Genomic DNA, 27,534 nt, shown 5'->3' on the forward strand with positions numbered 1-27,534 from the left:
CCGTCATCTAAATGATATGTGTGGCAATATAAATCAAAAAAAAAAAGAGAGAAAGAGAGAGAGAAAAAAAATTAAGGGGCTCTGACTTTTTTTTTTGCAGTGAGATTCAGTATCATGTCTGGAGGCTGTTAATGTGAACTGGATCCCCATAACTCTTATACTACTCATAATACTTCATCTTTAATAGCTCGAGAGGAAGATGACCATTGGTCACACAGCCGTTCTCACACGTGGCTTCTTCTCTGAAGAGCACCAATGGGATTTCTGGCATGAGCAACCCTGATCTGGACATTTCAAATTAGCCATGCTGTCTGCATGGAAGTCCTTATCTCCGTGAGTCATATAACTGAGGTCAGACATCTCACTCAGGGCTTCTCAATTTCGGCCTCCTTGAAACTTTTTCTATTCTATCAGGGCCGGACAATAACGTTAATTTATCGTTGTTGTATGAGACTATTTCCACTGTATGATCTGCACGGACTCGCAGCTGCGCATAGCGTACACAACATCAGATTTATTAGTCTAATTTAATCCCTCCTTTCAACTGCTGCTCAGCAACAAAAAAAAAATTGTTTCAGCAAATGATGATGTGCTGGGGCAGCAGGGTGGTATGATTGTTATAGAGGCCATCTTAGCTCGGGAACTTGTAACAGGAAGTTCACAGGTTTGACCCCTGTACCTATCAAAGCCCTTCCTGTTACGTCCTTGATCGAGATCGCTATTTCTGCTCACTGCACAACAGTACCATTACATGCCCAAAATGATAACACATTTTTACAAACGTACACTAAGTGAGGTCCTGTGAGATGAGGGAGATTGCAGGGAGCCAACTGCAAAATGAGGAATAGTTTATATATATACATTCACCATTTAGCGTGACGAGTGTATGGGTATTTCACCACCACAGTGGTCCCACTGTCTAAATGATTACTTCACCGCTGCCAAACACTTGACTAAACCTTTTTTTTGTCTAAATGTAATCTAATACATCTTGTTCCACTATCATGCTGAGGCCGTAATGAGGACGCTGCACGCTACGCCGTGCTGGCAAGGAGTCACGTGCACGGGTAAAATCGTGTCCCGTTGGCATCGGCACTGAAATTAGCACTAGGAAGGAAGTCCAAACTCGTGTAACTACGACAAGGGTTCGAACACGTTTGTTTGGTTGTTTTCTGAATGAAAAACGCTGCCTCGTCGTGTTTCGAGTACGCGCTGGCTGGGGATACAGTAAAGGATGCAAAAATGGCGGCGTGGGATATCAATACCGTATCGAAGACACACCACTCGGTAACTTTTTGTTGTTCAAAAGGACCGAGAGTGTAGGCGTCCGGGTGGCGTGGCGCTCTGTTCCGTTGCCGACCAGCGCGGGGGTGGTTGGTTCAAATCAACGTGTTACCTCCGGCTTAGTCGGGCATCCCTACAGACACAATTGGCCATGTCTGCGGGTGCGAAGCCGTTTGTGGGTATGTTTCCTGGTCCTAGTCGCCTCCTCTGGACGGTCGAGGCGCCTGTTCGGGGGGGGGGGGGGAAGGGGAACTGGGGGAAATAGAGTGATCCTCTCACGCACTACGTCCCCCTGTCGAAACTTCTTGGGCGTCCTTACAGACACGAGAGCCTGGGTGCGTAAGATGGCGTCGTTCGACTTCCGACGTACGAGTACTTGCACAAGAACTTCCGGTCTGTTTTGTCGTTTTCAGGCAAAGAGTGTGGAGATAGCTCCTTTCTTGAGCCTCCTTAACACACCTGTAGCCGGCACAGTGAAATCACCCGGTTCAAAATGCCGACTACACACTTTTGTCCTCTTGGTGACGGTAAATGCATACCTCCGAATCTTCGCTAGCCACGTAGCGCTTGAGAGAAGTATAGTGCACCGAATTCGCATACTGTGGCACACAGCAGTGCTCAATGGAGCCTGATTCATGGTGTTGATAATTGAACGCCCCTTTTTGCCCTGTTTGATTCACTGATTTTTCGGACGAAATTAACATTTCGGATGGATAAGCAGCTAACTAATGATTCAGTAGGACGTAAGCATCTGGTTGTACCGGAAGTTTTTATGCAAACAGACACACCCGGACGTTCCGCAGCACGACATTAATGCAGCGAGCCGATTGGCCGTGTCTGCGGTGGGAAGCCGGATGTGGGTATGTGTCCTAGTCGCTGCACTAGCGCCTCCTGTGGTCGGTCGGGACGCCTGTTCGGGGGGGGGGCTGGGGGAATAGCGTGATCTTCCCACGTGCTACATCCCCCTGGCGAAACTCCTCACTGTCAGGTGAAAAGAAGGCTGTCGACTCCACATGTATGGGAGGAGGCATGTGGTAGTCTGCAGCCCTCCCTGGATTGGCAGAGGGGGATGGAGCAGCGACCGGGATGGCTCGGGGTAATTGGCCAAATACAATTGGGGAGAAAAAGAGTGGTGTAATTGGCCCACAAGTACAAAAGAGTGGGGTAATTGGCCAAGTACAATTTGGGGGGGGGGGTTACGGTGTGTCTTTCCCAGGGGAATGTCTTTGAGCATGTCAGATGTGGTGTCACTGGATGTGACATGATTGTAAAAATCAATCACTTAATACTGACGTCATTAAGCCCTCGCACTGGTACACTTTGGCCGCGTTGGGTACGGGTATCAAGTGGTGCCAAAAATCCAGAAATGAGCACAGTCTGGACTCATTCTATTCCAAGGCATGCACTAATGGAAATGCCATTGAATGGTCCCTTTCCATGCTCAGAATCGTTTGGCCTTGCTGTGGAAAAGCATCATAAGTGCAGGAAAGAAGGCTGAAGAGGTCTGAAGCCAAATGGCTGTTTTTGGTTTTTTTGGTTCACCTGCAATCTTCTGACACAAGTAATTCGATAGAAGGTTTGTATTTATAGACACTATTATGTGTTTGATCTCTTTTCCCAAACTATGTTTGTGCAAGTTTCTTTAATTACCTGGTGGCTGTTTGAAAATCATTCTGCCATTCATAATTCAAAACCAACTTTAGTTGCAACAGTAAACATAGATGCAGACATGCAATTCAAAGTGCAACACCATGCAATGCAGTGTATCCGCAGGCAAGTCTCTCACACAATATGAATGTGGTCGTCTGGTTGGTTCTAGATCAAGGTGGATCAAAGTGAATCTCGGCGTCAACACTAGGCAGCTGTTCACACTATCGGTTCAGAGGTGCGGAGGCTTTACATGATCCTCATGTGTTGAGAGTGGCCTCTGTGCCCTCTTCTCCACAGATCTCTTACCTTAGAACAATAACCAGAATCCCCGGCCAGGCCTACAGTGGAAGAAAAAAAACAACACCCCGGTTGGCTCCTCAGATCTCCTGAGCAGATGCCCCTGGGTCGCGCAATACCACCAGGGAGCCTCGGACCACATTCGGATAGGCCTTCTCCACATCTGTCATGTGTTACGGTAGGCGCTTGACTCAATCTAAAGCCAGTCGTTTAGGGATTTGCATTGTTGGTGTAGAGCTGGTTTGATCACAGCAATGTTTTGTAGGCAGAATTCTGAAAATCAGAGGACTGTTTGTCTGCTTGTGTGTATGTGTGTTTAAGAGTATCTGTGTTGTTAGATGTCACATTACAATGTTGCTTTTTCCAAATTTGTCTCTTGACTTTTCAGCTACTCGCTGACCAGTTTGTGTGAAATCAAAGTTTAGAAAAATAGAGGCTTTCCGGAGGAAGAAACTGAATGGATTAGATAACCAATGTTGGGATACAATGTCGTGACCTCGCTCCTTCTCAAGACCAATTCATATAACCAAAAAACAACAACAAACAAACCAATCAGCTCTTAACATGTGATGGGTGAATAACAGTTATTTTTTGTATTCAAACATTTTGTTTCAGACAAAAGACAAGTATGTTAGTGAGAAACAAACAAGGAGCACATGTCCCTAACCATTGCCCTACAAAACCCCAAATGTTGAGAATGGGTTCATGCTGTTGCTCCACATTTTGTGTTGAACACTGGAATGTAGCACTGAAACAGTCTTGTGTTTGTGCTCCACTGTGTACAATTGTTTGGGTTTGGTGCAGCTCCTGTGGTTCGGTGAGATAGAGTCAGGAGATGCAGTGGTCACTGGATAGGCTCAAGTTCTTAAAAATAGTCATAATTATAGGTCTGGAGATGGATTCTGATAGGAAATGGACAATTTTGGTCCATGAAGGCCACAAATTCACAGTTATTACAGCTCGGCCAAGTTTGGCACATTCTTTCTGTATGAAAAAGCGTCAAACTTTTGTAACGAGTTAGCCGTAGGTAGACTAGAACCGGGAAAATGCATTCTTTGGCATTCCCTTCAGGAGCAAAAACCAACAGGATGGGATTCAAATAAAAGCTGATTTAAATGCCCTGGCAACTTTTATATATTAAGAGGAGTGATCAAGTTGTCATTGCTTGGCTCAACATTTTCTTCTAGTTCTTATCTGTTGGGTAAGTCCCTTCTGGCCAGTTCTTGGATGACCAGCGGCCATAAATTAAGCAGATCACAGAAAAGTCCATGTTTGCCAGGTGGCACTGTAACCCCCTGATGGTAATCTCTGTTTTCCCATGTGCAGCTCTCAAAAGTGGCCATGCATGCTACTTTAGCATTGCTACAATTACGGTCATCCAAAGCCCATTACCTGCTGTTCTATTTAAAACTAGCAAGCCTCTTTCCACATTGGCCTTTGATGTCAGCATTGACTTACCAGAGGTAACTTATACACTGTGTAATATAGCTTTCATCCACACATAATGTTTTATCCTCAGACATGAAATCCCCGAATCAGCTTATCTAATTTCCGGTCCATGTGAAATCCAGCTACTGTACTGTAGTGTATATTGTTTCTCACTTTAAATTCATGGATTCAGATGGAAGTTCTCTCTCCTGAATTGGTTTTGCTCAGTGATTAAAGGAACATAAGTCATCTGCAGAAAAACTCTGCACCTCCACAGTCAGGATGGAGGAGCCGCGGCAGCAGTACAGTACCAGCCAACCACAGGCAGCACAGCCCACCAGGCTAAGAAATACTCAACCACAGAGCCTCAACTGGCAAATGGAGTGATGACATCATTGTCTCTGTGCTGCATTTCAGTGCATCGCATATGAGCAGCATATGTATCGCACAATGGAAAACAGATAGAGTGGTATTATTCAGTGCCGTTCAGTCTAGCAGTCATAGAGCTGTCGACCCTCGGTGAAATCGAGCGGACGCCAGGGGAACGTGAGCCAAATTACATGATATGCTTCTGTCAAAGTATTATAGAAAGCAGTTGTAGTATCACATATCACTCCCTCTGTTGTCGACAGGTTATTTCTTTTCTCAGTCTTTGTCTTGATTTTGCATGGAGTCAAGCGTGGCAACCAACCTTCATGGTACCAAAGTGGTAATTGGCTATATTCGATTGGATATATTGTGTTGTGTACAAGTGTCACAGAGAACTAAATCGACACTGTTACACACTTCATGACTTATAAACGTTTTTTTCCTCACTATACTACTGGCCACAGGATATGTTAAGTCAACGGGCTACAACAATGATGAGTTTTACAGGAAAGGAGATAAGCATCGAGTAGGTAATTTGAAGTTAGGCTAACTTACTGTAAACATGACCCTTATTGTTGGGGGTCTATTATCAAGGGAACACATTAGCAGCTGTGAACAGGCAAAGGGGCCATTACAAATAAATTAGGGGATATATTCCAATGGTGTGATGAGCGAATCCTTGACAATCCTCCACTGAGGTGACTTCCGTTGTGGGAATACACAGTCTTAAGTTTGTCTGGAGCCTACCAGCCTTCCTTAGTTTCTGGGGAATTTGATTATATGCACCATCTGTGTCAATATCATGAAGGCTTCGAGGTCCTCCAATGTTTTTAAGTGGTGGAAATAGAGGACAACTTCAGCAACATATGTTAACATTCAGTGCAGAGAGAAAGCAGGTAAGGCAGTGAGGATGGGGGCAGAGAATTTCCATCACTATGCATATTCTTTAACTGTTAGTATCAAAATACACTATAAAATCACCACTATGTTAACACAATGTATAGACAGACAAATACACAGGATATAGATAGATATCCATATTATTACTCTTGGTATTAAAATGCAATATGAAATCACCTACATGTGTATCACTGTAGAGATTGACAAATAAGATATATTGAATGATTGGTTGACAGACAGACAGACAAAGAGATATATAGATAGATAGATAGATAGATAGATAGATAGATAGATAGATAGATAGATAGATAGATAGATAGATAGATAGATAGATAGATAGATAGATAGATAGATAGATAGATCGATAGATAGATCGATAGAGATAGATGTGAAGAAAGAATGAAGGGGGACCTATGCATCTGAGTAAGTCACCATCTGTATTCAGTGACCTGCCAAGCGTAGTCACTATTTAGGGGGGACATTTCTGCTCAAAGGTTAAATCACTTTTCTTCTGAAATTCGGAGTCTGACCTTCAGCTCCTGGCGTTCATCGGTCCAAGCAAGCGACCCAGGTACTTCCACACATACCTCGAAATTCAACAGCACGACCGGTCTGGGGGGGTGGGGGTGGGGGGCATAGAAAGAGAGAGAGGAAGAGAGAGAGGTCTGTTTCTTTGGTAGAGTTGAGAGGGGCTGTTCTCTGCGCCCCTCCAGCTGCCGCCGCCCCAGAATAGACACGCTCAGCAGATAGCCAGCACACGGACTGAGCAGCGGCGGGGGATGAGCGCCGGGGACCAGACGGCAACGCGGCGACGCATTTCACAGGTAAAAAATAAAATAAAAGTGCCTCTCCATGGAACGATATAGCGTTTTGAATTAAGCGGTAATTGTGTTTGTCAGGGCATATTGTTTCCCCCCCCTTTGTAAATTCTGCCGCGTTTAGTACCAGCCGCGGAGGCAGCGTATCGTATGAAGTAAACAGAGGTTGAGAGTCGCATCTGGTCTGCGTTCAACGTTACGGCGTCTCCGCCAACTTGCAGCCGGAGCCACGGTGTCTCCGTCCTCTCTCCCCTCTCCGTCTCCTTTGCTGGAGGATTTTAGGACAAACGGGAGTGACACTTTTAGGACGCGGCGTCAGTAGGTGAAATAACGCCACGGAAACATTTCGGGGTTTGTTTTTTTCTTCTTCTTCCTAACCCTAACCGCCGTTATCTTGCGTGTCACCGTTACAGGGTGGCTCTTACATTGACTGAAGGTTAAAAGAGTGCTGATGGAGCTAGCTAGTGCTAGCATGCTACATACAGCGGCTACCTGCGACAGCGCCGCGCGAGGCTTAGCGTCCCGCCGAGCTTGTCAATCAATTTTTCCAAACGACACGGTGGCAGCGCTGAAGTCCGCTCGTGTCTGTCTGTCACTGTAAGGTCTGATACGATTGCCATGACAAATGGCAAAGAAAGGTGGTGGTGGTGGTGGTGGTGAGGGGGTGAGCTTCGGTGAAGCCATCGGCAAATGGTCTGACAAGTTTTTAAAAAAAAGGGGGGGGGTTGCGTTGATGTTTGTGTGTTGTCACCTCGGTCACACCTGCAGCGTCTTTGCATGATGACGGGTTGTGTTTGACCTCTCAACCCCCCCCCCCACTCCTCATCTTCATCATCCTCACCCCCATCCTCCTCCTCATTATTATTAATTATCATTATTATTGTTATTATCATTACCTCACTAGAATTTGTCCTCTTGACAAACTCTGCCCTGTTTTCATTTGATGCTGAAGCGGATAAACAAGTGCTTGGCTAAATGTTTCCCTTTTAACAGATGAACGGACGTAACCTTTTTAAAGGTCTTTTTTTTAAATGCCTTTGCATGTCTTTGCTCCTTAAAGGCAACAGATATGGTGATTGCACTAACTGGATTAAAATGTCCCGACTCAGTGTTATTTATTTTCTCCTCCTGGGTTAATTTTAGCTCAATATTGTGCGACTGATCGATGACATTAATTACAGACTGGAAGGTCTCGACAATTTGTCTCAGATTGTTTTGTCCTGTCGCCCAGGGGCCTCTAGAGGGCAGGTTACCACAACTAGGGCTTATACCCAAATGGTTCAAATGTTATTGCAAAGTTTTTTTTAAAAATTTATACTAACTTGCTTCATTGCACAACTGATTTCTCACAAACACGCAGGCCTCAGCTCTTTTGATGTCTTGTTCAGTTGTTTCAGCCCAGTGGATTTCATCTTCACCGCTTGTGCATATTTGGGGTTAATCTAACATGGCCTCGGGTCATCTGATTAATTTAGCCAGCCTTACTTTGCAATCAAAGCTTTATTAAAATGGCTCAGCAGTGATTTGCTCGGTATTACGAGGGCTAACCATCATTCACTTAGCCTTTGCCAGAAGACTGCTTTCCCCTTGGGACATATCCATGAGGGGACATTTCCAAGACAGAGTGATTTGAAGCCTCAGACCAAAAAAACAAAAAGAAGCTGAAAACTATTAACATCAGAGGCATGCAAATACAGAATGGGCTTTATTAAAGAGCACAGCCCCATCTAGGTCCAACTAATTTACATACACAGTGGAGTTGAGACAGGACAGTCATCTTATTTGATTATGTGTTTGTGCATATGGGTGGTGGGTGTTTAACACAACCCTGACACAAGGATGGTGTGTGGATCACAAGGCCTCGTCGGATGCCTTGAGGTGGAGTTGCAGAGAGGGTGAGGGATGTATGAGGAGGAAACCGGCTCATTAATTCCTTCCAGCAGCAGAGGAAAGGGTTGGTCAGCGAAACACAGGGCCCTCTACGGCTGTGTAATGAGTCATACCAGTTCAACTTTAAGGAGCGCCGCGAAGAGCCAGTGATAAGCTAGGCTTTTTCTTGGTCTCAGAGGTAGTCTAGTATCCCAAGGCTAACCTTACCCTTTCCACTCAGTGCATAACATAACTTGCCTAATGCATCCAGCTGAATGTCTAGTCTTACCATCCGCAACTTAGAGCAATTTCTAGTTGCAGAAATATCCATCAGACCAAATTAGGCACATCTATTTTTACAGCCACTGAAGCTGTAGCTCAGTCTGATTACTTAGTATGCCACATTCTGTAGCTGGTTTTGTGACTGAGAATTAAGTATTTAATCTGAATATTTATTCTAAACATGATCTATTTCTCTCTCTCTCTCTCTCTCTCTCTCTCTCTCTCTCTCTCTCTCTCTCTCTCTCTCTCTCTCTCTCTCTCTCTCTCTCTCTCTCTCTCTCTCTCTCTCTCTCACTTGCTTTCTCTCTACTCCCCTCACATTTCCTCTATCTTAAGCATTAGTGCAAGGTCAAATGCATCAAGAAAATTAGTTTTTCTTCCATTGGGTGGATGTACCAGAAGCTTTTGAAAATCCTCCTATGTTTGCCTAACTACAGGGATCCCCCGGAGATCCTGTGTGATGTCATCTGTGATGTCAGAGCAGAGGTGACGTAGGCAGTTGACTGTCTGTTGAATCCAGAGGGAATGTGTGAAAGCTACCGACATCTGCCTGTGTGCCTCACAAAGTGAGAATGTGGGGCAATGAAGTGTGATGTGAAGCCTGAAACAGAGTGCACATTTGGTTTATATTGCTATACCTTTGCTAAATGCTAGCCCGTGGCCATATGTTGGGCAGATGGTTAATCTGCCTGCTTTGTGATTCGGTGGTTTCTGCTTGTCAATTTTACGCCAATGGGACGATTAAGGCTTTGGAACAACCCTGACCATTCAAGATTAGGGGTGAGATATTGCTCACCTGTTCGCGTAGCAATTTTCCACATTCAACACATCATTCATCATGTCTTCCACCGCTTTGCTAGGCTCCGATGAGAGGTCAAGACTCAGACAATATTCTTTCGATGTGCCTTTTTCTCCCACTTGTTATCTGCACTACAATCATGCGTTGTCTAGATTAGACCATGTCCTTTGTCATGCTCGAAGCATGTTATTGTTATGTTTGTTGTTGCAGTCATAGCTTAGATTGTTTGCATCTTACCTTTCCCTCTATGTTGTTGAGCAAGTGGCGTGCAGCAGAGTCCATACCTGATTAGTAGAAAGCCAGAGCATGCTAACCCCTTTGATCAGAGTGTTTCTTCCTGATAAACCGTGCCACTGTCATATCCAGCAAGCCTTGGACCTTGATGGACACTAATTACCATGAAACTAGTTGGGCAGGCTCAGAAACAACATGGGTTTGGAATAGCTCAATGCAGATGAAACCTACTGTGCTGCTGTCTCAGTGGATAAGCCTATCTACTAATCTGGCCTTTCCCAAGGCATCCTTTTTCTTTATCTCACCAAACAGCAAGTTGTTACAGGGCTATGCGTTGATTGGCTATGCTGGGTTTTGGTGTGAATGCTATGGCTTAGACTCGGGACAGATTTTTCCTCTGCGCATGAGATGGGTGTTGTGTGAATTCAAGAAAATCTCATGACGTCAATGGTTACATTTTGACTGAACAAAGCTAAGGCTGCTAAACAATGGGAAATTAATCCATTGATATAGTTACTCCCACGTAGTCGGTATCTTGCTTACACTAACACTGGCTGCAACCCTGTTTTCCCTCGTGCGTTAGCAAGCTATTATACTGTTCTTATGAGTAAGACTGTTGTTATTGAATTTTTCTTTGGAGTGAAACAGTGATACTGCATTAGTCTTAAAGGAGATTTTAATTATTTGGTTGGACTATCTTTTGACAGTATGTAGTGAATTAAGACTAGACCTTAATACTTAAGTTTGTGATGTGTTACCCCATGGTGGAATAATGCAAGATTGCCCATCCCATCCCCTTTGATTTTACTGCCAGTGCAGTCTGACTGTAATACGTTTTGGACTGAAGCATTGCAGGGGGAATATCTCAGCTGCCTAAAAGCTATTGTCTGTGAACTGCCATTCACAAAAGCAAAACAATTGTTTCCATGAGAGATGCACAACAAAATAACGTAGTGGGTGTTTTTGTACTAAACTTTTCCACATGAGCTAACTGATTCACTATGCACTGGCCCTGCCCATTACTATTTTCTCCATCAAGGGGGTGTGGATCTTAGCAGTAACACAGGGGTTGCAAGATGCTGTTGATCTCTTTCACAACGGACAGTGGGGAACATATGTGTCATTACATAACAATTATTGTCAAGTTTAATGGAAGGAAATTAAAGAATAAAAGTTCCCCATTTCTTATTTTGCAAGACTGACTTTCAGACACATGCAAACACAAACACTGTATTTGGGTCAGTCTAACAACACATGAACAGTGTAAGACTTGCTGGCATTCATCTGCGCAAGTGGTTCAATGCTCCAAACCCCCTATAAGATTAGACTGAAGTATAGAAGAAGGACATACAGTCGTGTTTTTCTGTCTGATAGCAAGTGTCAAAGAGGCAGAGAGCTCAGCCATCATAGGCCCCCAACCAGCACGACTGATTTGTACCTGAAGTCTGGAGCATTAAATTTACTAGAGGTCAGTGTGAGAGAAATACAGACGGTTTTTTTTTTTTTTTTTTTTGGTAGCTGTTTATTCCTCTAGCCTCAGCCATAGCACGCCTGGAGCTGTGCTGCCTGGGAGAGACGGGGGCCTGCTGAGAGGCTGATTGAAAACACTTGCGACATCGTCCCCTCTTCTCTGTCCTCGTAATGCATGTGCTTCCTCAGGAAGAGAGACGCCTCTCATCTGGACACTGTGATGTCACAAAGATAAGCAGTCTGTAGACGCTGGTTGCTGAATGTGATGTCCTGTCATCCCCGAGAAAGCCATGTGCATAACAGATGCATGCTAAGGACTAGCCAAGTACGCCCCCACTTGGGTCAGTAGTACACAGCTGGGAGATTTGGGAACAATATAGTGCAGAGGTGTGGCTCTTCTGGAATATTTTAGGAAGGGGGCTGAACATCATTTGGGTTTTGGCCACTCGTGTATAGGGCATTCTGATGCTTCCTAGTCATGTTCTCTTTATGCTGGTGTGTGTTAGCTTCAGATTTTTTGTTTAGTCTGAGGCCTGGTACATAGGATAGATCAGTAGGTTAGCCAGGTTTATTAGAAGATCCACTCAAATGGGCTTCTTAAATCTTAGCCTGTTCATTTGTGGTAAACCCATGTACTACTTTTTCAGCAGTTATACTATGAAATGTTCTACAGCAGCTGAACAAATGTCTAAAACTTAAATGAATGTCAGATTTTGTCATGTCCTAAAATTGTTCTGATTTTAGCAACTACACCTATATGCGATTCTGTGTGCATCCCGCCCTGCAAATGTTTTGAGCACAATGCAAAAGACATCCTTTTATTTAGCTTATTTAGGCCCTTTGAATATTTTTATAGATTTGCTGGTATGCACTTTACTTATCTTTATTTGACATACTGCATATTCCACAAAAAAAAAGCTGTCCTGTTTTTGGCTCAGGCCTCTATCCTAGATACGTGCCAAGCTGTAGCCCTCACTATTTGGACTGTTTTTACTGTGTTAACTGCAAAATCCTCCCTTTTCCACTACAGTTCTGACTAGCTCGAGGCTTAATCTAGGTCTCTGTCCTGCATTGTCTGCCACCCATGCTGCTCCCGCCCCCCACCATGCCCTCATCTCACTTGGGCCATGAATAAGGAGCTGACACCAAACTGTCAACCTGGAAGCCGTCAGGCCTATGCAGCATGCCATTGGTGTTGCCACCAGTAAGGGCACAAGCTTCCTCATGCAGCTGAAAATGCTCATATTGATTTTTAATAAACAAGCATGGACCTTGCCAAAAGTTCACGTGACTACAAAAGAGACTCTTGCAGTGTTATTGCATTGTAAATGTAAATGACATTACAATGGTGTACAGCAAGTGATGAGTGATGTTGGACATTGAAAATGTGGAGAGCAGTTTAAGGGCACTCTGTAGGGAAATGTCAGCATCAACCCTCATGCGGTTCTGTTTATTTTTAGCTTACTTAGCAGCCAGCATATGTTATCTATAAACTATACTGTTAATTTCTCTCTGCTGAATGAGCTACATCATTAAAATATAGCAGATCTGCACTTTTTTGTATTTTTTTTTTCAATTTGCAGATTCAAATGCAGCATAATGCCAAAGCGCTAGCGCTTCTCAGACAAGAAGGCTTTGTGGCGAAACACAATGTTGTTGTGTTTTGGGGAATGAAAGCTGGCTATTGTTGCATGCTGTTGCTTGAGTCAGAGGTTTTATTTGATATAAAATGGGTAATTCCGTTGCGTAAGAGAATTAGTAGTATTTAAAACTAGGCTTGCCATGGGAAAGAAGGGGTTGGGGTTTGGGGCAGTGTGTGTGAGGGTAGGTCACTTAACCGGGGAAATCCTCAGTTTTGATGATGGTAGAGATAAGCCCCATTGAAGTGACGAGAGTAACCGCAATTGCCTCAGATTTAGGACACAGCTAGATTAGCTAGAATACGGAAGTTCAGCTAAAACAGGTTAAAATGTGCGTATCATGTCAGATCACATCACTGAACAGAGCCTGGGACCAAAAGCTAACTAATAAGCCTTTGGTTTGGGCGACAGGTCTAATCTACAGGAAGGAAGGGGTGGTGTCATGGATCAAATTCTGATCTCGACGCCTGATGTATGATGTTATGATGCTGCTGAATCCTTTCAAGTTCTGTGGCTGGGTCCTGCCACTGTTGAGGCGTAGGATGGGTAAAGATGAAAAGTGAAGGAATTTCACATGCAGTCTATCTGAATCTAGGGAGTTTATCTACTGAGCGAGGATGAGACTTCTTCCATAGTGAAAAATGGTCACCAGTGTGGGTTAGGCTTTATCTTTTTTTGTGGCATTTGGCTTAGACGCACAGGGCGAGTTGATCAACAGAGTAGCCAGACTATCACCTAATGCAAGTTGAAGGGAAGTTCAGGAAGTAAAGGTCATCGACAATATGGATTTCCTACATCCGAGTCCTGCAGGTTATTTGAAAGTTAATAAGGCGTGCAAAATCCTAGTTGCTCACATTGCTCGCAGTTACCAAACCAAAAACGAGTCCGTCTTTGAGGGATTACTGAAATGGAAAGAGTTAAACGCCCCAAAAAGTAATAACTGGGTAAGCACCAAGAGTCAATCCTCCAAAGCTAACAGGTTTAGGGTTTTAAATGAAATAGATAATCGCATTAGAGGGCCAGACATACAAAGAGAGCAGCATTTCACGGTCTTAGATCCCGTTAATCACTTAGTTGGCTATCTTGGTGCTCAGGTGAAGGGCAAGAGGCGAGAGAAAGATGGCAAGCAGAGGAAATTAGAGAGGGTGTGCAAGTAGAAGAGAAAATGTGTGCACGTAAGGTAAGGTATACGCGTATGGAACTAACTTGGTTATACAAACGTGGAAAAGAAAGAGGCTGCATTTCTAATTACATGTTTATAATCGAATACATTTCCTAGTTTTGGCACAATGTTACTGGTCCCCTGTTAGCAAGCTGCTTGGCTTTCCCATGCTAACATCCATTCTATGATTGGATTTTAAAGAGTTTAAACAGCATTTGTCACCAGCAACGACTTCTGTAGTCCTGTTCTTGAATGCCATTTCTAATTAAGGACAACCAGGCTGTTGGCAGTCATTTCTATTGGAGAGTACTGAGTGACTGGGCTGCAGAAGCATCTGTTTTGATGACAAGACTGTAAGCACAACTATACCAAGAGCATAACGTCATGCGCTGAGCCTGATGGGGTCCTGCTGTCGTTCCAATACCTCATCCATTCATGATACTCACTTTGGAAAAAAGTCTTTTGATTAAATCTCTTTGCTGTCGTTTCTATCAGTAGACCTATTAACAAGTAGATCTAAATATTTCTCCATGATTTCCTCTTAATAATTTTTGATGAGAACTCTTTCTTCTATGTCGTTTAACAGCTAAATGTCAGTGTGCAGGGGGTTTATGTTGAGCTGAAAGATAATTGGCAGGTTTATAGCAGCAAAGGGGCATTTTGAAACATGAAGCTACCTGCTAAATGTGTTCTCAGCATTTCAAAAATCCCCTCCTGGGGGTTGTCCAGGTAGCATAGTGGTCTATTCCCTTGCCTACCAACACGGGGATCGGCGGTTCGAATCCCTGTGTTACCTCCAACTTGGTCGGGTGTCCCTACAGACACGGGGATCGGCGGTTCGAATCCCTGTGTTACTTACAGCTTGGTCGGGCGTCCCTACAGACACAATTACCCGTGTCTGCAGGTAGGAAGCCGGATGTGGGTATGTGTCCTGGTCGCTGCACGAGCACCTCCTCTGAACAGTCGGGGCGCCTGTTCGGGGGGAGGGGTAACTGTGAGAATAGCGTGATCCTCCCATGCGCTACATGCCCCTGGCGAAACTCCTCATTGTCAGGTGAAAAGAAGCGGCTGGCGACTCCACATGTATCGGAGGAGGCATGTGGTAGTCTGCAGCCCTCCCCGGATTTGCAGAGGGGGTGGAGCAGCGACCGGGACAGCTCGGAAGAGTGGTTTAATTGGCCAGGTACAATTGGGGAGAAAGGGGGGGGGTCCACAAAAAAAAAAATCCACTCCTGAAGTTTTTTTCAGCATATAGCCAAAAAATGCTTCAGCTTTCCCCACGACAACAGCATGATTGTTCTTCGCCTTTTAGATAAGGATTTGGATGGTTGGGGGAGAAAAAGAAGATGCTACAAAGGAAAAAAAGAGTTTGACACCCTTTTCCAGCGGTCTGCAATGCTGTCCCTAATCCCCCAGTAACTCAGCGATGCCAAACGTGAACACAGCTTGGTTGCTAACAGCTCCCCTGTATAGCCTCTGTATCTAGGTCTACAGGGAACCCACGGAAAACGGTGACGTTCTGTACTTTGACTGCAGCACCAGTGGTGTCACTGATGCCAGTGTTACTGTGGGTCGTTTGGAGGAGGCTTGTTTATCTCCTTCTTCTCTTCCCCTGTCTGGATGGGCTTGGGGGCTGGCTCTCCAAGTGGAATGGAGAGAAGGGGTTGTTGCTAGGAGGACTCGAGGAGAGACGGAGGGAATAGGCAACACCGTCTGCTTCGGAAGGCGGGCGATCTCGGTTCGTCGCGGTGGCTCAGAAACGGAGGTGGGGTGTGGTGCGGGGCTCTGTTTTGTTCTTTGCTAGACTGTCCCTTCCAGTTAAGACCTTTGACAAAAGACAGGAAATATGAGGGGATAATGGTGTTAACATCACCTTCTTTTCTCTCTCTCGCTCTCTTTCTCTCACTCTCTTTGTCTCTGTCTCTCTTTTGCTCCGTCTTCCTGTCATCCTCTCCTCTCGTTTCCCCAGTGATGGCCTCAGCTGCGCGACTGTGCTGGGGATCCCACTGCTGCACATAGGAAAGAAGCAAAGACACCTTGACTACCTGAGCTCCTTCCCCCCTCCTCTGATTAAATTTTAAAAAAGAAAGAAAAAGGAAACGATAAAGGGAAAAAAGAGAAGAAAATACCAGCAAACAAATGCGACCATGTACAGTGTGGAGGATCTCCTCATCTCTCATGGATACAAGCTGCCCCAGCACACCCCGTCCTCCACCCCTATCCCCACCCCTGCCCCCTCAACTCGCAAAGCACCCTCCCCCTCACCCCCGTCGTACAACAACCGCCACGAAATGCTGGAGAACAGGTCCGGCCACAGGACAGTAAACGGCTATGAGAGTGAGGTGGGGGGGCCCTATGGGACCAGCAGCGGTACTAGACAGACCCAAGCTTGTAGGGTCGGCTGCTCCAACAACAACAACCAACCCAGGGACAGGAGCCAGTCCAGACGAGAGGGGGACAGCCGGAGCCAGGGGGACACACACTCCGTGGGCGAGTCCCTGACCTCAGACAGCGGGTGAGACATTATTTGTGTTGCATCTTGAGTGTGAGGCCAATCGTTTTGCTCCCACTCCCTTGCACACCTTTTCAACAATCTTCCGTGTGTTTATCATTAACCACATTTCCATCCAAGTGTTTTCATGCAAATACTGTCATTTGAATTAAAATAAATCTGGCTGAAATGATGGAAGTTGATGGAAATGGCAAAAATCGAATAAAATCACCAAAATTGCCATTAAATTTTGAATGTTCGCTTGAGGTAGATAAACTTTATTGAATGAAAAAAAAACATTAACTGCAATGAAAGCACATTTGCAGAATAAGAAAATGAAATGTGAAAAGTATTAAATCTGCATCTTAACTGGTCCATTTTTGTTGTGGGTCTAAGTATGGACATATAACTTTGGACACAGATGCCAACATTCACGGTTTTAGAACTGACCTTAATTCGCTTGATTTATTCTGCGACATTTCATTATTCGCTTGAAATTTACTCACAGGCTGGATGGAAACATAACTACAGTTGATTAAATCATGAAGTTTTGAGAGAGCACACAAACACAATCTTGGAAATAGTAGAGGATTTGTGCCACATTACCAATGGTGCTGCCTCACACTCTCACCATCACTCCCCTCCTTCCATCTCTCTGGATTCATCCCTCCCTGTGTCACTGTTTCATCGTTTCGTCCTCTTCCCATTAAAGTCATGGGCTGAGGAGGAAGGATATGAGTGGACCGGAGTGTTAATATGCCACTTGGGACTTTGGAGTTGTAAACAAAGCTGCAGACCTCTGTGACCCTTTTGAGCATGCCCAATATTACACACACAAACATGCACACCCACACATGCGCGCACATGCACACATGCATACACACAAGCAAACATTCACACGGAGAGAGAGATGAAGAGAGTAGGTCTGTCAGAAGACCTCCCCCCACCAATGCTTGATCAATATATTTCATTCTCTTCATTGTTTCAAAGGCAGTGTACCTCCTTATATAACACGTGCCCCATTAATAATACAGGCCTGATATAGGCTTTATTTAAATATGTATATGGAAGTCAGGCTATATATAGTTCAGTCTGTAGTTATGCAAGTTGAGCCTCTCCTGGGGAAGGACTGTTAAAATGTATGATGTTTCCAGAGAGATAGTGTAGCTGCAGCCATTTTTTTCTTTTCCTAAAAGCAGGGCTGTTTAGTTTGCTCATTTGCACCAGTTCTGAGGGTAAGTTTCTGTAAGTGAGACAATGTCAATACAGCTGTTCCTGTGCCCACAGAATTAGACAGGCTTGTCAGATTTTCCCTTTTCCCTCTCATTTTGTTTAGCTGATTTTCTTTTTTTTTTTTTCTAATCCGTTTTTGCCAACAGCCAGTGACGGAGCATCTGAAAATAGTCCTATGACCTTGAATAATGTCACTGGGTGTATGAGTGATTTTTTTCTTCTTCAGAGAATGGGTAATCCGCATTTTCATGTCCCTACTCTGCCGGCATTATCATACCATTCTATTGGGAACGTGGGAATTGCTAAGACATATGTTCGGCAATTTCCGTCTGTTGTTTGTTGATCCTTCTTTTTTTTCCCCTTCATCCAAATCCGTTTTGCCTGGCAGCTTTTAGTTTAGATAAGGAACAAACCTATCCTGGCATTCCCATCAGGCAATGCTACTTAGACCCAATTAGACTAATGATGGTAACTCATCTTACATGAGATGCCCCCAAATGTAGCAGATTGGCATGGCTGACTTCCCTCCGTAGCACACGTCTCTGGCCAGTGATGATCATGGATGGAAATGTCAAGGGCGTTCAGTGGTCTCGGCCCCACAGGCGTACACATGTGCATGCGTCTTGTTTACATTGTCAGGCAGTCGTTCAGTCACTGAACAAATAGCCAGAAATAACCGCGTTGCATCCAGAGCCCACCAAGCTTCACTGTAACTGATCGGGATTGCCGTCACAAAGTCGTCAGAGATGGAGGAGCTCTGCCTGGACTATTAAAGTCGGGCAGTATTCTAATTATTAAGGTCAAGCGCTAGAGCAGTTAAAAAAGGGAAGAAATGCCTTTTTATGTGGTAATCCATCTTGAAGGACATCCAGGACTAACAGCCACAGTGTGTCATTGTGTAATTCACTCATTATGCCCTGTAGAGAGTTCCAAGCACTACATAGCCACTTACGGTCATCTGTCTCCATCTAGTGTGAGATAGATGCAAGTCAGCTCTGTCTCTAGTTTCATCTCTAATTTAGTATGTAGTTATCGCATTCTGTGTTTAGCCTTGCTTATATTAAAGTGCTTTAAAGTTTTGTTCAATATACGTGTTATACTTGACATGTTTACACACTTCAGACTGCTTGTAGGTCTTAGGTCAATTTTTTTTTGTGTGCTTTTGATGCCATTTTATTGGCTCCTCTTTAAACGCTGAGGAATCGTATGAGCTTTTCTTCTGTATTTTACGCCTCAGGTTCTGTGATGGACCCAAAGGTCCACACTCCCAATCCAAGGATGTGTCCTATTGGAGAAGAAGAGGCCAAGACTTCACTGTGCTGCTGGACTATGCTGACCTCAGAGAGTCCCATGGAGGAGGACAAGGGGGCTATGCCAGGCCTGAGACGCCACAACAGCCAAGAGGCCAAAATCTGTCAACTGAGGAGCACCAGAGGGCAATCCAGGAGAGGCAGCGCTGGGCAGCCCAGGCCCATGCCCGCTCTAGAGAAAGGGAAACTGCCCTGCATCAGTGGAGGATGGCTGCTGAGAGGAAGTGCCAGAGTTTGGGGACAGATGAGTGGCGCCCAGCTGTGAGTTTTGGCCGCCAGCTGTCAGAGAACGAGGGAGAGCGGTGGGCACAGGAGCAGCAACGACTCCATGCCAGGACACCAGAGGGCATGGTAGTCCACCCCAGGACCAAAGCCAAATCCCAGTCCCTTCCCCGGATGCTGCAGCCTGATAGTCTGCAGTATGTGGATATGACCTCTGCTGGTCAGGAGCTATACAGGAGGGTCAATGGCCACCTGCCGTCATCCCACAATCTTTTCAGGGGTCCCCGCTGGCCGGACAACGGCAGGCCAGCCAGTGCCAACCAGCTCTCCATGACACCAAAGCCCCGCTTCACTCGACCCCCCAGACCTCCTTCCTATGAGGTGCACCAGCAGATCAGGGGGAGCTGTGAGGTGTTGTCTGGGAGAGACTCGGCTGTTCCCCAAGCTAGGGACAGAACGCCACTTCCCTTATCCAGGACAGGTGACCCCCAGCTAGACTATTTTGCACAGGACTCTGGCCCCCCGGGGTACATCCCTCCCCCATCGTACAAGAGAGCCCCTATTATGAGAGGAGGTCGCCGAGGGTATGGTGAAATTCCTATTGAGTACAGGTGACTTGTTCTAAATTTACCTAATTATGTTTACCTCAATGGTGTGCTTTCATTGATTTAGACAAATTAAACACCAGAATAACACCCTTATGTTTTGTTTTTTTAATTAGGTTTGGGATTACATTTGTGATAGCTGTATGGTGTTCTTGATGGAAACACGGTTATCCAACCAATAGATTGGTTAATGTTTTGTCTGCAGGTCATTATTTCACATTGAAGTTGACTGATCTTCCAATGCTGGTGGCATGGTTACTGAACGGTTTACTATGGAAATTTAAAAGACTTGTTTGCATTTAGTAATAATGTTAAATTGAAGCAAACTGCTGTTTTGAGTTACAATGTTTAATGAAAGTTGCCAAATGTTTTTTTACATGCATGTCAAACCTCCACAATATAATAAAAGCTTACCAGGACAAATTAATATATATTTAGGCTTTGAATAAGGATATACCACTGAATGGAGGCAATCAGAAGTTGTTTTTTTATCTGAAAAGTTTATTGTAGCAAAAATACCCGAGGAGGCATTCTTTACTGGTTGTGGGTATGATGTTGATGCAGTAGGTCAATTACAGTGTCTTTTATGAGTTATCTGGTTAGATTTGTGTATGTTTAGTCATAGAAATGTCCACAACCATGAGGGCAGCTTATCTTCTGAAAGTGAGAAATGCTCCCCGGTAACCCATATCTGTAAAACCAGCCCTTAATACACATAGCAAATGAGCACCGGTGTTAAATCAAGATTAAACCAGCATTCCTTTTATTAGTCAATTTTTTTCTGCCTGTACTTTGATTGACTTTCTTTTGTTACTTGTGTTAATCATTGTCATATTGATTAAAGATATTGTATCTATATTATATCAAAAATGAAACTGTATAACAATCTGTACCCATTCTAATTACCAGGTATAGAGGGGATGTATACCAGCAGATGCAGATGGCTCCTGATGGATCTCACTGGTTCGCTAGACATCCAGCAGGCTCCTGGCCAGACTCCCAGAGAGAAAGGAGTGCACCCAACCAGAAGCAGCTCTACCCTGTTTATACTACCCAGGAGCACCCTGGTGGAGGGGTTCAGTATATCCCTTTTGACGACCCTCGTGTCCGTCACATATCCTCAGCCCTGGGTGGCAACTCCCTGACGGATGCTGACAAGATCCGTCACATCCGCAATGAGCTTCCCAGTGTAACCGTGTCGGAGCCTGCATCCGACGACAGTGCCTTCTTGCCCCCGCCATTGGGGCCCTTTGTCGCGGCAAAACTGACCGACAACCGACCGTCCTCTAGCGACTTCGACAATGACAATAACAGGTGGCACAGTGATTTGCACAAAGAGACTGTCGATAACTTCCCAGCAACTGACCAAAACTGCAACAACAGATATTCCAAAAATCAACGTCCTCCCCCCTCACCTTCGTCAGTCTTCCAGGCCCCAGTTACAGCATCCGCCTCATCCCGCCAGGGCTCCAGCATAGACCATGGCTTTGCAGAAACCATCACCCAAGTGAAGAAGATTGTCCCAGACTCAGGACCAGAGAACAACAGAAACAGCAAAAGAAGAGTGAGTGAGACCATCTTCTGCCTGGTGTCTGTCCCCATTCACACGCCAACTAACATTAGCAAAGACTCTGCAGCTGATCAGAACAACAACAACACAATACCAAGCCTTACTGTTACCAATGCCGATAGCATCACTGTTGGCCATAAAGAGAACCACAATCTCCATAGTAAGTCAGTGACTGAAATGCCCATTAGACCACATTACTTCCACACCAGCAGCACATCCTCTGTGAGGAACTACAAGAGGGCTCCTTTGAGAAAGGAAATAATAGATGCCTGGGCCCTCCAAGCAAGTGAAGACAAAGAGCTGTGCTATGCCGGGTCCTGGCCCGGAAATCAGTACCGCAACCAGGAGACACAAACTAGCTCCCCATTGACCGTGGAAAAAAGTCCTACCCCGCAGAGCCCTCCAAGTGGACAGGAGCCCGGCCAGTCTGCCTCAGACACAACTACAGACAGTGGTATGGGAACAGACAGTAGCACTTCCTACAGTTACCCCATGGAAGGCCAGAAGAATCTTCATCCATCAAGTAACAGTGCTTTCTCTCGTCCTAGTCTTAGCCCTTCCCAGCCTACACCACTACAACCCTCACAACAATCCTTCTACTCTCCATCCTCCCCGTCTTCCCCATCCAAAGGGGAAAAGGAGCAGGGAGACCAGCAGCCACCCTCTCCCAGAAAGAATGGCTCTTGTCCCCCGGATGGTGGAGAACAGGTGGCATTTGGTCAATTCCTGCTGAAGCCAGTGAACCGGCGGCCCTGGGATGCCATAGGGGAGCTGGAGTGCTTCAACAAGGAGCTCCAAGACACAATCAGTAAGAGACCCAATGTGGACCATTGCAGTGAGGACATGGATGACGTACAGAAGAAAATTTTAGAACTTAATAAATCAGGAGATCAATCCCAGAATGCAGCACATTTGACTACTGTTGATGACCTAGGCAGGGAAACAGCTAGTTTTTCACCAGTGCCCAAAGACAGACCTAACAAAATGAAAAGATCACAGACGTGTGGTTCTACCACTGACCGCTCTGAGGTTAGGAGTGCATTCTCCAGGCCACAGGCCAAAGCCAACACCAGACTAACAAGAGATGAGTTATCCACATTTGCAGAGCATAGCCTAAGAGACTATTCTTTCTTATCCTCATTATCTCCACAGCCTGATCCAATTCAGGTCTACAGACAGGATATCCCAGTTCCCCAAGAGTCCTTGCTAAGAGATGTGGGGTTAACTGTTTACACTGAGACTCCTGGAGCTCCTGGGGAGCCAATCCAACGCTCCCTGTCAATGCCATCTCCACTCAATAATCAGGAGCTTTGTCATTCTGTTCAGTTGTCATGGGAAAGCAGGACAGTGCTCGTTAGAAACAATAGTAGCCCTGAGCACAACTCAAATAAAGAGCTTCAAGCAGAGGTGGAGGTGGAAAGAATAGCTAAAATGGATAAAATGCGGCAATTAGAAGGTGAGGTGAATTTGAACATCCGTAGGGTCAAGAGTGAAAACAGCAGATTGACTAGAAGTGAAGAGTTGACACATATAACCAGGCTGACTGGGGAGGCTGCATTTGCTTTTGAAGGTAATGACAATGATGAGAGATACACCATCCCTGAGCCTCTGAGTTACAGAAATGAGTCAACTATAGCAGACAAGCACCTGGAGAACCTGCTGATCCAGGAGAAAGCCAATGCTCTTCCTGCTGAAGACCTCAGCAACCTGTATGAGGTTAAAAGCGCAAAAGGCATCCCGGAGAATGAGTCCATAGAGCAGAGGGCAGCCAGGATCCTGGGTATAGCTGTGCCAGTGGAGGCCTTAGGTGTAGCGGACAAAATGGCAGATGACCTAGCCAGCATAAACATAACCACCACTGGTGTAGATATTACAGCCCCTTCAGTGGATACTGAGAAACACAGTTCAGACAAAGAGACACAGAAAGTGGCAGAACAGTGTGAGCAAGTGGAAGAGTCCCTGATCAGCCAGGGAAAGGAGATAGAGGAAGATGCAGAGCCAGAATCAGCTATGGACCACATTGACGGTAAAGACAGAGAAGAGCCCAGCAATGACTACAGTGACGCTGAGGTCAATCACAATAGTGGGAGTCAGCTAGTCACAGTGCTGGACCTGCCTGAGTTTCCACCCAGTACACTTCCCCTGTCCCTGCCTGTCACCCCTGACAAGAAGCTAATGCTAAGTATGTGCTGTGGGGAAAAGAAGGGCTGTGGAGTAGCCCCTAAGCCAACCGAATCCCAGCAGGATGAGCTAAGCTCTTCTGCTTCGTCAGCCGTCGTATCTACAAGCAGGTCAGCCACAGAGGAACTGACCCATCAGAAGAAATCGGACTCTGAGAAATCTCCATTTCTGGGATTCCTCTGTCATAAAAGTTCTGACTCAGAAGGGGAGGTTATGCCTGAGGAGAGAGATGAAGATGCAGAGGAGAGTGAAGCTCTGGCAGTGACAGAGGGGGAAGTTATCAAAAAACAAGAAGATGAGGAAGAAGAGAAGTACTTGGAGGAAGAAATTATAGACAAGGCTGAGGAGGTGCATGAAGATAAAACAGAGCTTAGAGAACAGAGTGAGGAAGCATATAAGGAAGAGGAGCAGGGAGAAGAGCTGGCAGAAGTAGAATTAAAAATCACTGAAGAGGAGATGGAAGAAGACATTGCACTAAACGTGACACATGAGGGAGAGAAAGAAGAGATTGAAGGCCAGCCACAAATTGAGGAGGATAACAAGAAAAGTCCTTTGGGGAAGGAGCCAGGTGATGAGAATACTCTGGAGGTTAATAGAGCAGAAGCATCCAAAGTGGCAGAAAGGGAGGAGTTGCCCCGGCCGAAGCAGCGCACTAGGCCTCATAAGCCTCCGCTGCTCCCAAAACCTCGGAGTGTGCCCAAAAGAGAGATCACCCTGCCACTCAGCTTCAGCAGCGAGACATTTGGCTCCACTTGTCTGGAAGATGAGGAGACGCTGTCTGTCTCAGGTGAGTACAAAGTAGATAACAGTGAAACTGTCTGATATGTCTTGCTCAGCAGCAGAGGGGAAACGCCATCATAGCAAATAAACAAAATAACATTATCAGTGCGTTATGTATTGAAATAGGAATACTTTTAAATGTCATCCTATTCGTTATAGCCTAATGATTAAGAAAAGAAATAGCCACTGGTTAATTGTTTCCATCTTCTCCCTTTTTTTCATCAGACCCATACGATCCTAGCCGAGTGGAAAGAGTGTAGCCCTCTGATGTTGCCTTTCACCGCGGAAGAAATCCTTCTGGTCCACTTTAACAGCTTTTTCCAACAACAAAGCTCTCATCTCACCTCATGGTCCAGTCAGCTGTGACACCCCCCCACCCCCAATGCCACACAATGCTCCTCAAAATAGCATGTGTCCTGGTGCTGCGAGAGCATTTCTACAGCCAAATAACGATACCAGAGATAGCAATTCTCCAGGCGTTGACGCCTTTTCAACCGCCTCATCCGTATCCTACTTCCATTCAACCCGCCCTTCTCCAAAGTTAATTTGATCAAACAAACGATCAGTCTCCTTTGTTGTTATTTTGTTTCCTGGAAAATTGCATGTCATTGAGCCCCACTGCGCTCGGGCTCCTCTTGAGCTTTGGGGTTGAAATATGAATGTAAAAGTGCTTCTGCTCTTCAAACTAATGAAATGTAATGGAGAAAACAAAATAAGAAAAACGTATTGCGTTACAATCAGTGTGAACCTACACCAAATGTAAATAAGATCTATAAGATTTTATGAAGAAAACAGATTTAAGACATTTCATTGTTGAAAAAAATGTATATTTTCTTAAGTATGTTAAGAAATGAATAGGTTTTTGGAAGTGTAGTGTTGGGGTTTATTATCAATGACCAACCCCCCCTCCCCCCCATTCTTTATTCTTATACTTGTGTGATAGAGAATGTACTCAGAGAGTCTGGTTTGGGATGAGAAACACTGTGGTCCTTGAATAGTTTCACTCAAGAGCAATACTGTTGCACGGTGGTTTCTTGACAAATGCTTGGAGTCGCTGTGCGTCTGCAGTGCCAGGAGTTGATCTCATTTTGACCCCTGCTTTAAACCTATACCATTCGGTTCAAGTGTTAGGGATGTAAGATTTGTCGGCTTCATGTTACGTATAAGCACCGGGTAGTCTTTTCAGGCACTTAGAGATTACTTATGGGCCGTTACATTTTCAGTATTACTCCCGTCCGACCTTTCAGCCACCCGGTTTCTCGGTGCCGTCAGTTCTGCTCGTCCTCTAAGCATCAGCAGTCGCACCGTGTATCTGAAATATCTTGTTTTTGCAAATTGGTTTATTTTTGTTAAGCTATCCACGTAGTGTACAAAAAAAGGAAGTCTATTTTAATGCATTACAAAAGTTTATATTTAAACGTACGGTTTCTTTGCTCTCTCCTTAGTTGGAAATTGACTTGTGCAAATATATATATATATATATATAATTTCATAAGTGCTTTTTTAGCAAGAAATTATAGATGTAGCTATATAGATGGATGTGTGCCTTGTACACACTACTGTTTCTGTGGGAAGTTCATTTGTGTGTAACACATACAGTACCGTTGGTGTACAAATCTTAATTTTACCGATTTTAAACTGGACATTAGTAATCATTTTTTTTCCTTTATAAATAAAACGGTTTTGTGTTATTTTGGCAATAATACAGAATATTAAGCTTAAAAGGCTTAGTGTTGATGCTGTACAGGGCCTTGCCATTGGGATACTTTTACTGTATCTGAAAGTGTTCACTAATTTAATGTAACTTTTGACATATCAGTTTGGCAATACGAGGATATTGGTTTATGTGTGGTTCACTTATTGGGTAGCAATACAAAAAAGTTTGAACAACATACCAAACAAATCTTAACGCTATGCATTTGGCCTGAACATTTACTGAGTTTGATACCAAATTCAAAGCTAAAACTGGGTTTTCAGCCTCTGATTTTACTCGTTTGGCCATATCGGTTCATAACTTCAGTGTTGTCTTCAACCCCTTGATCTGCTTGTGTTTGGTGTTGGACTTGTTGGGTCTGGTTCTAGACTTGCATGAAAGTGACTTTGACTCGAGTTCACCGGTAAAGTTCGATACGAGGTTTCAACCCGGTTCCTGTACCTCTGTGTCCCAGGTAGATTAATGTTATCTAGTCCTTCTCTTAGGTCTTTTTGTACTGCAAGTTATTTGTAACATATAGACTATTGGTGCACATCTTGCTTTGATACTTTCTATTTTCATACAGATGTCTATACAGCTTTTTTTTTCTTTTTCTTTTGTATGTGCAGGCATCTTTTTGGCATGAAATGCATAAGACGTTACAGAGAAGGGTGTATTTGCATATAGCTGCATTTGGTACAGTATAGTCTATTCCATTAATTAACTGTTATATTTCATATAATTCATATTTTATTTTCAAAGGTTATGCTACATATTTAAAACAGAACAAGTTATTTTTAGATGATTGTGAAAAGGGAATTGAGTTGAGAGCACAACAATTGCCTATATTTATCATGATCATTGAGAATGATCATAAATATAGACAGGTTTGTGTTACTCTTGTACAATACTGCAGACCATTCATAAATAAAAGTCTTTGCATGTAGAGGCTTCAATCGTGATTTTATTTCAGTTAGAATCTGCACGACCGAATGCAGAGAAGAGTTTATTTCAAGTTTAGTGAGTCAACACATACGTTGTGTAATGTGTGTGCGTGTGTGTGTATTTATAGCATACTGTGTATGTATTCATTTTAATCCCGGGCAATGCACAGCATGCACAAGGACTCCCGTGAAGAAACTCATTCAAATTTAATATTTTACTCGACTCCATTGTGGGTTTTTTCTTCTTCTCCAAAACATGGAGTGAATAGAGATGTCGTTATTAGTTAATGAGTAGTGGCATAA

The 27,534-nt window shown here is 44.5% G+C and overlaps 1 protein-coding gene across 1 annotated transcript; it reads left to right on the plus strand.

Moving 5' to 3' along the window:
* Window positions 1–6,684: 6,684 nt before the first annotated feature.
* jcada (junctional cadherin 5 associated a) lies at window positions 6,685–27,225 on the plus strand. The gene is made up of 5 exons (XM_056299544.1): window positions 6,685–6,752; window positions 16,172–16,717; window positions 19,164–20,069; window positions 20,973–24,601; window positions 24,820–27,225. Exons 2-5 carry the CDS (start codon window positions 16,350–16,352, stop codon window positions 24,852–24,854), a joined length of 4,938 nt encoding a protein of 1,645 aa, XP_056155519.1. The 5' UTR covers window positions 6,685–6,752; window positions 16,172–16,349; the 3' UTR covers window positions 24,855–27,225.
* Window positions 27,226–27,534: the final 309 nt, after the last annotated feature.

Source organism: Lampris incognitus, chromosome 19, assembly GCF_029633865.1.
Source record: "Lampris incognitus isolate fLamInc1 chromosome 19, fLamInc1.hap2, whole genome shotgun sequence".
In the NCBI taxonomy this organism is placed as follows: domain Eukaryota; kingdom Metazoa; phylum Chordata; class Actinopteri; order Lampriformes; family Lampridae; genus Lampris; species Lampris incognitus.